Genomic DNA, 14,659 nt, shown 5'->3' with positions numbered 1-14,659 from the left:
ATTAAAAACTTCATGTATTTAAGAGAGCGATAAATATTTTGTCAATATCATGCATTTAACTCTCATTTTTTTAGCTTTCACAACTTACCTTGCCGGTTGGATTAAGATACATTTTATTAAAATTTTGGATAAGAGACGAAAATAACATGGCCTCAGGAAAGGCAATGGGTAATGTTAGTACATTAACTAAATGACCTTTGACAGTATTTGCTATTAATGGTTTCTTCCTAAGCAAAGGTAAACACGATGGTGAGGAATTAATTATTCGCAGAAACAGTCTATACGAACACTAATCCTTGCCCTACAAAACAATAATTAAAGCATTTTGTGTATGGCAGCAATACCAGATTGTCAAGAAGATCCTACATACTTACCCTGTTATGAATCATAACAGACCATCCGCACGCTGTTTTTATGACTCACCTGTAGTGCTTCTGGCCACGGGTGAGGATCTTAGTAGGAAACTGACCTGTGAAGCATCATGCCGGGTCCTTGCAGTAGACCATCAGGAAGGCCCTGCTGTTGCTGACCGTACAAGTCCTCCCGTGAGAGTGGCCGTGATGGAGGTGATATCCCTGTATATGCTGAAGTGTATTGGTCCCCCTTAAGTCCAGACAATATTCCAAGTTTTTGTTGTTGGCCCATCTGCTGCTGAAGCTGCTGCTGGGTTTGTTGCTGTTGTTGTTGTTGTTGTAATTGCTGTTGTTGATGGATATTTTGTTGTTGGAGATTATGCTGTTGCTGGATATTTTGCTGCTGTAGGTTTTGTTGTTGTTGATTTTGCTGTTGCAAGTTTTGTTGCTGTAAAGTTTGTTGTTGTAAGTTTTGCTGTTGTAGGTTTTGTTGTTGCTGTAGATTTTGCTGTTGTTGCAGATTTTGCTGCTGTTGTTGTAAGGTCTGCTGTTGTTGAAGAGTTTGCTGCTGAAGGTTTTGTTGGTGCAAATTTTGTTGTTGTTGCTGTGTATTCTGTTGATGCTGGAACTGTTGATGTTGTACATTTTGCTGTTGCTGGAGATTATCCTGTTGGTGTTGGAGATTCTGCTGTTGTTGTAGACCATGTTGCTGCTGAGGTTGTAGACCATGTTGCTGCTGAGGTTGTAGACCATGTTGCTGCTGAAGTTGTAGACCATGTTGCTGCTGAGGTTGTAGACCATGTTGCTGCTGAGGTTGTAGACCATGTTGTTGCTGGGGTTGTTGCTGGGGTTGTTGCTGGGGTTGTTGATAGCCATGGTGTTGTTGTTGCTGTTGTTGTTGTTGCTGGTGAATTTGGTGCTGCTGATGCGCTTGTTGACTGGATCCATCTCCTTCTGAATAACACAGATGTTTTTTAATGGATTACATTGATGTAGAACCCACTTTGGGGGTCCTCACATGGACGACACCCCACAGGAGTATGAGACTTCACATTGTATTATTATTACTAAAACTAATTTGTTTACAGATTCATAAACCGTTTACATTCCAGTATGATCATTATGTTAATGTAGGAACAGGGATAATATGCTGTGTGGGTTATATGCAATATTTTTACCAAGAATAGCTGAGAATTTGAACAATAATATGGGAACCTCTAAAGCTTAATTTCCTTAATAAAAGATATATATATATATAGTATATATATATATATATATATATATATATATATATATATATATATATATATATATATATATATATATATATATATATATATATATATATATATATATATATATATATATATATAAATATATATTGTTATATTATTTACAAAATACACATGGTTTAAGTTTACCTACTGCTACATCTATTAAGGTTATTAAAGGGGTAAAGTTCATCTGCAGGGATATATAAGGTAAAAAGTTTATCGTTCTTGTCCTTTATACTGTACTGTAGGTATGAGAGATAAATAGTGAAGATGTTACTGAAGAGTCACCTGCAACTTCCTTCACTGCCTTACCAGTGTGAGTCAGGAGTTTTAGAAATAATCTACCCAATAACCTTTTGTGTGGACTAAAAAAATTATTATAACATTTTTGGTTTCTGTTTCAATTAAAACCAATTCAATACAAACGGAAGTTGTGTAACATTGGTGGCATTTCCGTGATATCATCCAGTGCTAAATTACTAACATCATCTAGAATAACTCGAGGTATTTAGGACTGTCAGATACTGTAAGGTCAATGAGGTCATGTTAAGTGGTGATACTAATATCATCCTCATCCACCTACTATGTAAAACATGCTTGTACTATACTTCATGTCTTCAGGAAATCCAATTTTAAATAATTTGTATATATATATATATATATATATATATATATATATATATATATATATATATATATATATATATATATATATATATATATACACGGAGGAAGAGAAGCATAATGGGTGCGAGGAACCGGTATCATTATTTTGCCTAAGCGTTACAGTGTAGCGTACATATATCTCCATCATCAACGAAAGAATTAAAAATAAATCACATTGCACAATAATATCGCGGTAAAGCATTTTATATTGTTATTTCAGTTCCCAATGGAAGAGAATGTTGAACATTTACTAAGGATGTTGTAGTGTATTACTGTGCTGCAATAATACCTCTTTTAGCCTCTGTGACAGATCTCTATATAACTGTTTACTGTAATGTACATTATCATATAATTGTTTATGAGGAAGGACATTCATTATGACTGAGGTGTAGAAGAAAAATTACGTGTAAGTAATGTGTAGGGGTTGTGTAGTGATGGATGACATTACACAGTTACTGTAGCGCCACAACATGTGCCCTTGAAGAAGCCTCAGCTGAACACCTCACCTAGAGCTATACAGTTGTTTACTGTGGCTTAAGTCTATATGAGAACAACTTGCTTTATGTCGGCCACCTATTTCTATTAACATCCGGTTTATTTTATAACCTCTGGCTTAATAAACTTGTGTAGGTTTTTTACCATTAAATTGATTGAACTTGTTGTATTATATGATTTTATTGATTAAAGATTTCGTACCAACTATATTATATTACTGGAATTTAAAAGAACAACTTCCGTAAAAGTTGGGCTACCAACTTATTGAGTGATGTGTTGACTTTCGCTTTTTATCACTGACGATGAAGATATTTGTATTCAAATATGTTTTCAATAAGTAAATAAGTTTGTTCGTTTTACAGTTTCCTGTGAGGTGTAGATCAGCATCACTTTACTACCACAGGGAGCGGCCTTTCCTATTCGTTTCCACAACCTGTCGTCCTCAGCCGTCATTGCCCTTTGAGCGCCACCTAATGTCTCAGTTTCACCTTTGCATTTTATAGTTAAGTCTTTCTTTCAAAAATTTTCATTACGAGTTGGGAGTTGGCCAGTAAATGACAGTTTTGACGTAGTGGTGATCTGCTCTTCTTGTAACGTTGACTGCCCACTACAGCTAATGTGTTAATAAGTGCAATCATATCTTATACTTCGGTGCAAGACCTTTTCATTAGTTTTGTAGCTCTTTCATATTATATATATATATATATATATATATATATATATATATATATATATATATATATATATATATATATATATATATATATATAACCATGTCACGCTCAGTCGAGACAATTGCCGATTAATTTTTTGCCGAAAAGGTTTTTTTTTCTTATTGCTGTAACTTAATGGAAATTAATTCGTTTATAGTAAAATTTGCTCTGTTTCATTTAAGGCTTCTTTACTATCATAATACAGCAACATTACACCTAAAGTAGATTAGGTAGGGTAAGGTAAGGTATTTTAATGATTTACATGATCGTTTGTGGCCAGTCAGAAGTTCCTAAAAATATTATATACCGAAGTTATCTTTAATCGGCAATTTTCCCTTTTTAATATAACACACACACACACACAAACACACACACACACACACACGCACATACACACACGTCAGGTCCCTCATAACACCATCTGTCAGGGAATTACTACACCACGTCAAGCCCCTCATAACACCATCTGTGAGGGAGTTACTACACCACGTGTCTGCTGTTCAACACCTCAGCGCACAAGATCTACGTGACCTCCACTGTAAACATTAATCTGTATTTTCACTGTCTGTTCCTTCACCTTTCTCTAATGAAGGCGTTTATTAATCACCAATGTATGTAATAAGTCATTTACGTCCATTGTATATTTTCATCTTTCGGGCTGCAGAACTTTTTCAATAAACCGTTAATTATTATTATTATTATTATTATTTTTATTATTATTATTATTATTATTTTTATTATTATTATTATTATTATTATTACACACACACACACACACGGCAACATTTCCTAGATCGAACTCCCTTTCACATGGACAGGTCAACACTGTAAACTTCGGTAAACAAAGGGGCAAGTATCAGCGTACTCATTGCACACAACCTATTGGTAACTCTTCATTACATTTCTGCAATACCTTTTAGACAGTTAATAACTCGCCTCTTGTCCTGTAATAACTCGCCTTTAATATAAATTAAGCTTTCTTTGAAATCTGTTAATAATCACTTTTATAAATTAAACAACGAGTAACTGATAAAGGCTGACTGCTGCACCTCTATTAAATAATTATGACAGCAGGTTTGTTCCAACTCTCTGTCACTTTGTCCAGTTTAATGAAGTTTCTGAGCAGAAATTCATGAAGCATCATATTATTTTTTTTTCTGTTCGTTCATTATGTCAGTCAATATTGATCATGTTTCATTCACCAGAGTGAAGCTGCCGCCTCATCTTGAGGATTGTGTGACAGCTCTCCCAAGGTGTCCTCGGTAGATTTATATACAATTTTTCAACTCTATTCAGGAGATCACTGTTTCGTATAGTTATTACCCTAATTATCTCCACTGAGATACTGTTTTTGACGTAAGATTTTGTTTAAATCTTTCATAAGCAGTTGATCGGTCGGATATCTTGTTTAACAAGGTGAGGTACAGTACAGTATATCTAAATATTCTCGGGTTTTATTTATATTTTATTTTCGCTCAACTGAGATATTTACTGTAGCTTAGTTTACACTTCCTTCATACACTTTATTTTAACTATCTTCATACACTTAAATTAACATCCTCACTTTAATCTTTAAATGTGCTAAAAGTTTATGTATTTAACATTTTAAACTGAAACGCTATCATAACCACTGAATTTTACTCATTCCAGAACAATATTCAATTCTGATGTCACTGAACTGATTGAACAGTGATACATCATAAATAGTACATCATGTTCTGGAATTAACGATGAATTTTCTTATTTCCTTCTCAATTTCCTGTTATTGTTCTGTTACTGAAAAAAATTAGACATGTGCCTTTTTTTCTAACTCTCACCTGCATTCAGTTTTCACATGGAAATTGTAGTAAAGTTCTTGAGTTCCAGTGTTTAGGTTGAAGTCAGCCATAATAATATGTTCTTTCATTTATCATGGAAGTCTTCCTCTCGTACAGAACCTCTTCGCCTGAACAACCGACGTAGGGACACACTCATCGGCTACCTCGCAGTGTCGTCTCACAAGATTCTTTCAATTTCCAGAAAATCATTTTTCATTCTTGAATGAATACACTAAAAATTATCACTCTTTAGTTCTTATTATTCTTCACTCAATCTTCTTACTTTCATTTAGACTACGATGCTTCCTTTATTAACTTTTTTCCCATATATTCATTTCAGTTTTGAAAATTTTGCATATTATGATGAGAAGATAATCGAGAAACATCAGTGAAGGCTAGATTGATTGTAGTCTAATATATATATATATATATATATATATATATATATATATATATATAATGATGTCATCCAGAATCAAACAACATAAGTACAATATCAGAACAGCATCTGAAAGCAGTGCCCTGTTCGTTCATATTAGGAATAATAATCATTCCATTGCTTGGGAAAAAAGCTTAGAAGTATTCAAATCATCTTGCGTCACAGAAAGACTTCAGGTTGAAGATAGTTTAATTAAGGAATTAAAATCAATAAACCTTAGTGATGGTCGGTTCAAAACTGATATGTTACATAAATTCATTTTTCAATGGTTCAAGGTTAAAAATGCTTTGAAAACCTTGGAGCTACGATAGTTGTTTTGTGGGTCCCTTATTTTTGACCTGACATGACTAGTCACGTCGTCCCCTTTCTCTGTGTGTTGATGTTGGTGTGGGGATTAGTGGACGACATCATTATGACCTGACCTAATGTTTAATAAGGTCACCCCGTATATTTAAGCCTCTCTCTGTCCATGCAATACAGTTGCCTCTGAAGATGTCTTGAATAAAGACGAAAGCTAAGGTGCTCCGTTGTTTCCCTTTTCCCTGTGTGATATTATCAAGATTTATCTTATCCACGTTTTCATTGTGGAGATACATGATATATATATATATATATATATATATATATATATATATATATATATATATATATATATATATATATATATATATATATATATATATATATATATATATATATGTTTTAATGAGAGAGAGTTGCCATGCACACTGGACGTGTCGGGCATCATATTGATGGGCGATCGTTTTGTTAATTTTTTATAACGTGAGTCCATCCAGAGGTCTTCGTGGCCACTCTTAATCTGATCTTCTTCCCCAGATTTTTATTAGAATTAGTTTTCCATAATTCATTAACTTGTTTTGATTTTTCAATAATGTTCGATTTGAATCACAGTAGTCTACAACCTTGAGTCAACACTGGTAACATCCGGTTTTGTCTTATATTTCATATGAGTGGTTTTTGGTGGGCAATACTTCCTGTTTTAAATACCTACATTTAACTTCCGCCACAATAATTACGGTTTCACCATAAACTGTTGACATTATCTATATTAAAATTATTGATTTTGAAGAGGAAACATTCCCTTTCCTACTTCAGAACTGTTTAGTGGTACTTACGCCGACAGTCCTTCTTTGGACGCCACAAAACTCGTTATCCATCTATTTTTACAGGACTTTTGGGTCCATAACTTGTTCTTCCTGGCACTCTTCCACATAGACTTGGAAAACTCCATGTAAAGAGTTCACTTTTCCTCAGATAATTTTCACATTTCAGTTCCGTTCATTATTTCTTAGCGATTTCGTTTACTCACTCCACAAACATCACACTCGTTAGTTTTAAACTTGTTACACTATTCTAACTTTTTTGTTTTTCACCTACTCTCTTCCTTATTTATATCAATGATTTACTTCACACTACGACTAATTCTATCCATTCTTACGCAGATAATTCTACTCTTCTTCACATTTTTCCCTTCCCCCTAATTCTCGAACTAGATCTGTTTCTAGAGCTGATATCATTTCATCTATCAATGCGGATCTGTGCAACATCTCCGAATGGGGAGGTAGAAACTTGGTTAAATGAAATAGTAATAAAACACAGTATTTACCAATTACACTCTCCAAATCAGACGACCTCCAACCATTCACATTTCAGACGCAATCATTCTGCCAAATTCTAAAATAGATATGCTAGGCCTCACCATTTCCATTAATATGTTATGGAAGTCACACATCCTTAACATAGCTAAAGCTGCCTCGCGAAAGCTGGGAATGCTATACAGATTCCGTAGCTACTTCACTCCAGAGCAGCTGCTTCAAGTTTATAAGGGATTCATTCGTCCTAACTTGGAGTACTGCTCTCATTTCTGTGGTGGGTCTTCTTCTGTCCAACTGTTAGCCGGGAGGAATCAAAGGCATTTCGTCTTATTGACTCATCCTTTAGTTGGTAATCTCTCTTCCCTTTCTCTTCTCCGCAATGTTGCTTCACTCTCTCATCTTTTACAGGTACTTTAACTGGCAATGTTCGGTGGATTTGGCATCCTGTGTCCCGCCGGTAAGGCCGTGGGCTCGTAACACACGTCTTGCCCGAGGTGCCCACCGGTTCTCTGTGGATGTCGGTCACACTAGAATAACCCGTTATAGTACATCTTTCCTTCCTCACACAGCCAAACTGTGGAATGCTCTCCCTTTACTGTGTTTCCATACTCATACAATCTGTCTCACTTCAAAAAGATGGTTTTTCGGCATCTTCGAGGTGTAGATTAATATATTTTTTCTTTTCTATTTTTAACTTGTTTTTACTCTTATTTCTTAGACCCCGAGGCCCCAGTGTGAATTGATTACCTGTGCCCAGGTGGGCTGTTCCCCGTAAAAAAAAAATCAATTATTGTACGTTAACTTAAGGTGATTTTTTTCCTTCACAAGGCCTTTTCACCGGAGGAGGAGCTTCCTGTATTGGACGCGGCAATCAGTTTCATTTCTTTACCATTTAACCTTCACAAATACATCTCGTTAGCGTTCTTTTAAAGATAAAAATCTACAAATGTAACATAAAAAAAAGAGATTCTATTTCCACTGTCGAAATTACGCACAGTTAAGCTGGCTGTGGCTTGTTAGTAAATCTATTTAGATCTCCGTAGACTACTTCTGTCTTCGTCTACGTAGTTTGGTGTACCTGAATTATCTGGACGTCCAACATGAATAAGTCTTGCTAGTCTCGCCTTCAGTAGAAAAGCCAATGTATGCTGTTGTCCAGTATTGTTTATTTCTATCAATAAAGAGAAAGAATGCTTTAGGCTCTATCCACTTGTAAGTGACTTCAGTATCCCGTAGTACTCCACATCCTTCTACAAGTTCTTGTTTTTCATCCGATTTACAAATATTCTATTGCTGTTCGTGATAATGGTCAGTATCCTTTGACAGTGCAAATTGCTGAATGAGAAATTTTAGCGGCCTTTATTCTCACATGATGATAGCGACAGCTGACATAAACAAAGGCTTGACTGTATCCACATATTAGAGATCATTCTCGTTTAGTATACATCTACATATACCTCCGAACAGGGAGGTGCTACCGCCTGGGAAGATATTGGCAGCATAATGTGTTGTCTAATGGTAGACCCTGTTGCCATATGGCATCACAAAAATTGTGACCAAGTCCCAGGTTGCTGATCTGACTTTCTGCCTCATTTACACACAATTGTAGGGTCTCAATTGTTTCGATTACATGACAAAACAACATACATATAGCGTTTCTCACTGTTGATTTTTTTTCATTCTTGCATTTCTTTGTATTTATTATTATCACAGTGTTATTATAATTATTACCATTAATATGTTATTTTACTTTTTAATATAAATTTTATTTACTATAAATTATTATTATTATTATTACATTTTCGCCCCCCCCCGGCCCTGATGTGGGTCAGTGACCTGTGCCTGGGTGGGCTAATCCCGGTAAAAAACCATTGCCCCGCTGCCTTGCGGATTAACCTTGGTAGATGTTAGACTACGGGAGTAAATCCCGAACGAAAAATCTGCAGTGGAGCCCCGCATCAGGCAGACATACTTACAGAGCTCCAACAAGACCCCAACGGCGGTATAGGCGGAAGATGCGACCACCATGGGAACCCAACGACTACACCGGCGGATGAAAGCAATGCATGATGAACGTGCTACTAAGGCGAAACCCCAAGCTCCACATCCAAAAGAGCTTCCTTGAAGCATTCAACGCTAGTTCCCAATCAGCCAAATGGTACCTGGTGGCTACAAAAGGGAAACCACCATACGCGGACAAGAAAACACCAAGACAAACCCAAGTTAGCCTTCATCGACTACAACTATGGTACAAGTGCACTCGGCAAACGTCGTCAGGGACTGCACCTACTGTCAGGAGCCAGCGGCCCACTGGAACACTATCTCCTCGACTGCGAAGTCACACAAAGTCTCCGAAGCAAAATTCGAAATTTCCAAGAAAAGCACACAACAGCAGCGGCCACTCTAACCCGAAAGGCACAACCAAACCACATTCACCACCTTCTCCGAGTCATCACACGATACACACCACCTAGATAGCTCAGGAAGTATCCTCCCCCAGCAAGTGGGGACCACAGTTCGGGGGGCGCGTCACTCTTAAACTGACCACGTCCAAGAGTGGGGGCTGGTGGTAAGCGTTCACTGACCGATGGTTCGCTCACACTTGCAAACCTGCTGTATCCTTTCATAACTGCAGGTAGGACAAACTCCATCCTCAATCCCAAATCTGGTCTGGCTGCTCCAAGAGCTCCAGCAGGAACCACCAAACGGGCCGCCTGCAGGCAAAGGCCCGTGTCGGACTACGGTCCGTCAATCTCAACAACAACAGCGAAACCCAACAAACTGGGCTATCAGCAGTCCATTACAACTTTTTTTTTTCCAAGTCGTTGCAACACTTGTACCACTGCATTAGGAAAAGGGAGAACCAAGATGTGTGGTTGCAGCCTGTCTCTCTGCCTCACCACATATATCAACTCACGCGCAGCCATCATCCAGCTCATCATACCTCTCTAATCATCATCAAAACCCCTATACCCCAAAAAGTCCTATGGCGACGGACGAGTGGCGACGGGGACAGGCAGAGATGACTGTCGGGAGTCTCTAGTCATAACCCTGCACATGGGCTGCACAGATAAGATGGTCGTTTTTGCACTGGGATTTAGGCAGCAGTGCAATGCGGTCCTGTCTGTGCGACTGAGCAGCCCTTTCGGGGAGCCACTCTGCTCACCCCACATGGGGAGGGGGCTAGAAAGGTGCCCTAAACATAGCCTGCCTAAAAAAAAACCTGACTGGGTAACCGCGCCCAGTAGGGTCAATCTTATGCTGTCGAAAACACAATCAAAATCGCAGATCCAGACAAAAACAAACTATACAACCTCTTATGGTCGCTGCATGGAATATCAGGACCCTTCTAGATACTGGCACAAATGAGCATCCTGAAAGAAGAACTGCCCTTGTGGAAAAAGGCTAGGTATAACATCTACATATCAGCAATTAGTGAGTCCCGGCTCTAGAAGGGTAAGCCTGCTGCGGAGAGAAACTGCATTTATGGAGTTGGCTTTGCCATCTGCCAACGCATCCTACACAGGCTAACTGAAATGCATATTGGGATCAACGAGCGTTTCATGACGCTCCGAGTCCCACTGAATCACTCACGTCATGCCTTTTTCATCAGTGCAGACGCCCCAACACTGAATGCAGAGGATGACATCAAGGAGGCCTTTTACGCCTTACTCGACAGAGTGCTAACCTCTATCCCTAGAGATGGTGACTTCAATGCCAGAGTTGGCAGAGATGCTGACATTTGGCAGGGAACCATCGGGAAAATGGACTAGGCAAGTGTAATCCTAATGGCCTACTCCTCCTCAGCAAGTGTGCTGTACACAACCTCACTATCACCAATACCTTGTTTAGACAGGCTGACAAGTTCAAGGGTTCGTGGCAACACCCATGATCCAAACACTGGCATCTTATTGCCGACATCATTGTCAGAGAAAGAAATCGCCGACATGTCCTCATCACCTGTGCCATGCGTGGCTCAGACCACTGCGACACTGTTCATCAGCTCGTCAGAGCCAAACCCTCACTTCAAGTCGCCCCAAAACGGCGTAGGCAACAAGCCTCCAGAAGAGGTTTTAACACGAAGCGTTTGGAGGATCCAGCAATAGCACATGCTTCCAGAGAGCAGCTCGAACATGGGTTGATAAACAACCCGACAATGAACAACCCAAATCCCAATGCCGAATGAGATATTTTCAACACTGTCATAACAAAAACCTGCAGAGAGACCCTCGGCCAGACCGAAAGAATACACCAGGACTGGTTTGATGAAAATAACCCGGCAATCATTGTACTCATCAATGATAAGAGTGCTGCTTTAACTGACTGGCAGAACAACCCTCAGTTTTGGACCAAAGCTGATACCTTCCCCAATAAGAAAGCTGTGGCCCAGCTGGAACTTCACAATCTAAAGAATGACAGATTTAAAAATAAAGCATGTAAAACAAAAATTTGCAGATCAGCACAAGATGTGCGAATTTTTCAATTCCATCAAAACATTTTTGCCCGAGTCCTTCCTAAACAGACTTCTTCCTGAGGCGGAAAACTTCCTCCCAGAATCTCAACGTGGCTTAAGACCATTACGTGGCACCACCGACATGATCTTTGCTGCCAGCCAGATACAGGAAAAGTGCAGAGAACAACGTCGTGACCTATACATGGCTTTCATCGACCTAACCAAGGCCTTCGACTAGGTCAACAGGGAAGCCCTCTGGTGGACTCTCAGCCGTTTTGGCTGCCCCCCAAAAATTATCGTCATTGTGAGTCAACTCCACGATGGCATGAACGGCAGTGTCCTGAACAATGGCACCCAGTTTGAGTTCTTCCCCATCCAAACGGGGGTTAAACAAGGGTGTGTGTACTGGTACCAACTCCCAGCTTCCATTACTGAACTTCAGTATGCAGACGACCTCACTCTTGTTGCTCACACTGAACGCAACCTACAGGAGATCCTGAACACCTATGCACCATATTAACGGTACTACCCTCTCTAATGTCACCCACTTTCGGTGGGTCTGCCTTTGGCAGACTCCGAAACCGTGTCTTCAGCTGTAGAGAGCTGAAATTATCTATAAGGTTACAGGTATATCGAGCAGTGGTCCTCCTCACCCTTCTATATGGCAGCGAGTCAAGGTTCTTGAAAACTTTAACAAACGTAGTCTACGTTCCATCCTCAGAGTTAGCTGGGAAGACAAGAGAACAAATGCCCGCATCTTTGCTGACACCAACTGTAGGAGCATCGAGGCTACCATTATACATGAACAACTACGCTGGACTGGCCATGTTACCAGCATGGACGACAGTACTGCCAAAGCAGCTACTTTACAGTCACCTTACGAATAGTAAACTTAACGCCGGCGGGGAACTGAAAAGGTATAAGGATAGTCTTAAGACAACCCTGAAAAGTGCCAAATCGACCCCCCTCACCTGCGAGTCGATTACTCCACATCGCAACGATTGGAGGAGCACCACAGGAGAAGATGTCAATACTTTCGAGTTAGACCGACTACAAGCCGAGGCAGATAAGCGACAACGCCGGAAAGAGGCTGCTACCGCTCCTCCTGCACTCGATGTAGCCCTCCACATGAGTAACACCTGTGAACAACTCTGCCGGTCCCGTATCGGCCTCTTTAGTCACCTCAAAACTCACCAATGAATGTGATATTCTTCATAACTCATATCATTGTATCATATTGGATGATCGTCAAACTCGATTTCGAGTGACAGCAAATTAATAAGTAGTTGTAGTGTGTGTGTATCGCCCTAAATAAGGGTAGTCATTGATCAACCCTTATAACAAAATTGACGTTATTGCCAAATAGGGATAACTATGTGTTTTGATTGCTAGAACTAATGGAAATCAATTCGTATATTGTAAAATTATTTTTTTTTAATTTAAAGTATCGTTTACCATTATGATATAACCAAATTATACCTAAAGTTGATTAGGAAAAGTTATGCAATTAAATTAGGTTATATATGAAGATATTCATTTATATTTCATATTATGATTATCTTCACGGTCGTCCAAGGTCAGCCCGGATATTCAAAAGAAAAAATAAATACAAATAAGTAATCGCTATTTCGCAATTATCAATATCTAGCATAACCCCCACACACACACTTAATCAAATGAATAATGGCGAAACTCATCCTCAGCATAAATGCTCAATAAACTTGCTTAGAAATAAAAACTCATGCCTCTCTACCCCGACCTTCCACATTGACCCGGAAAAAAGAATAAAGATTTAACAGTACCTTTTGAATCTCCTTAATGCAAGTTTTAAGGTTTAGTTAAAAGAACTCTCCAACACCGCCATGTAAACTGTGAGTGTAGGTAACAGAGAAAATAGTTCTATGTATATTGGTCACTTTACGAAATGTCAGTACGCCTAAATCAATATATTTTTTTTCTCTATTACAGTATGTATACAACTCATCTACATACGTCCAACAATAAATAAAAAATGGCAATTTACAATCATATTATTAGAATTTTATTTAGCAGATTTTAGCTTTTGTGAATTTGTGCTGTCCCTTGAGGCCAGCAACCATCTAAAAGTGATTTACCCTTCACAACTCAGGGAGACCCTTGTAGTGCATCACAACCCTTACGCTATAGTACCACTGTTAAAATGTAGCACGACTCTTACAGCGCACAAAGACCATTAACTGTTGAATGACCCTTTAAGTATAAAACCACCCATATAATGTAGCACAACCCTTACAGTGTTGAACGACCTTACAGTCTAGCACAACCCTACAGTGTTGAACGACCTTACAATGTAGCACTACCCTTACAGTGTTGAACGACCTTACAGTGTACCACAACCCTTACAGTGTTGAACGACCTTATAGTGTAGCACAACCCTTACAGTGTTGAACGACCTTACAGTGTACCACAACTCTTACAGTGTTGAACGACCTCACAGTGTAGCACAACCCTTATAGTGTTGAACGACCTTATGGTCTAGCACAACCCTTACAGTGTTGAACGACCTTACAATGTAGCACTACCCTTATAGTGTTGAACGACCTTACAGTGTACCACAACCCTTACAGTGTTGAACGACCTTATAGTGTAGCACAACCCTTACAGTGTTGAATGACCTTACAGTGTACCACAACCCTTACAGTGTTGAACGACCTCACAGTGTAACACTACCCTTACAGTGTTGAACGACCTTACAGTGTAGCACTACCCTTACAATGTACAACGACCTTACAGCGTAGCACAAACCCTAAGAGTGTTGAACGACCTTACAGTGTAGCACTACCCTTACAGTGTA

At 38.9% G+C, this 14,659-nt stretch overlaps 1 protein-coding gene across 1 annotated transcript in view; it reads right to left on the bottom strand.

Annotated features, from left to right (window-relative positions):
• The window catches only part of LOC121879365 (histone-lysine N-methyltransferase 2D-like), a gene marked incomplete in the record, with an annotated part of 241,215 nt that overhangs the window by 175,568 nt on the left and 50,988 nt on the right, over positions 1-14,659 (bottom strand). The window contains 1 exon segment of the mRNA XM_042385969.1: positions 470-1,307. Within this exon segment, the coding sequence (XP_042241903.1) occupies positions 470-1,307 (838 nt within the window).

Source organism: Homarus americanus, unplaced genomic scaffold, assembly GCF_018991925.1.
Source record: "Homarus americanus isolate GMGI-L3 unplaced genomic scaffold, GMGI_Hamer_2.0 scaffold16894, whole genome shotgun sequence".
Classification (NCBI taxonomy): Eukaryota; Metazoa; Arthropoda; class Malacostraca; order Decapoda; family Nephropidae; genus Homarus; species Homarus americanus.
This window is presented reverse-complemented; position numbering and strand designations above follow the sequence as displayed.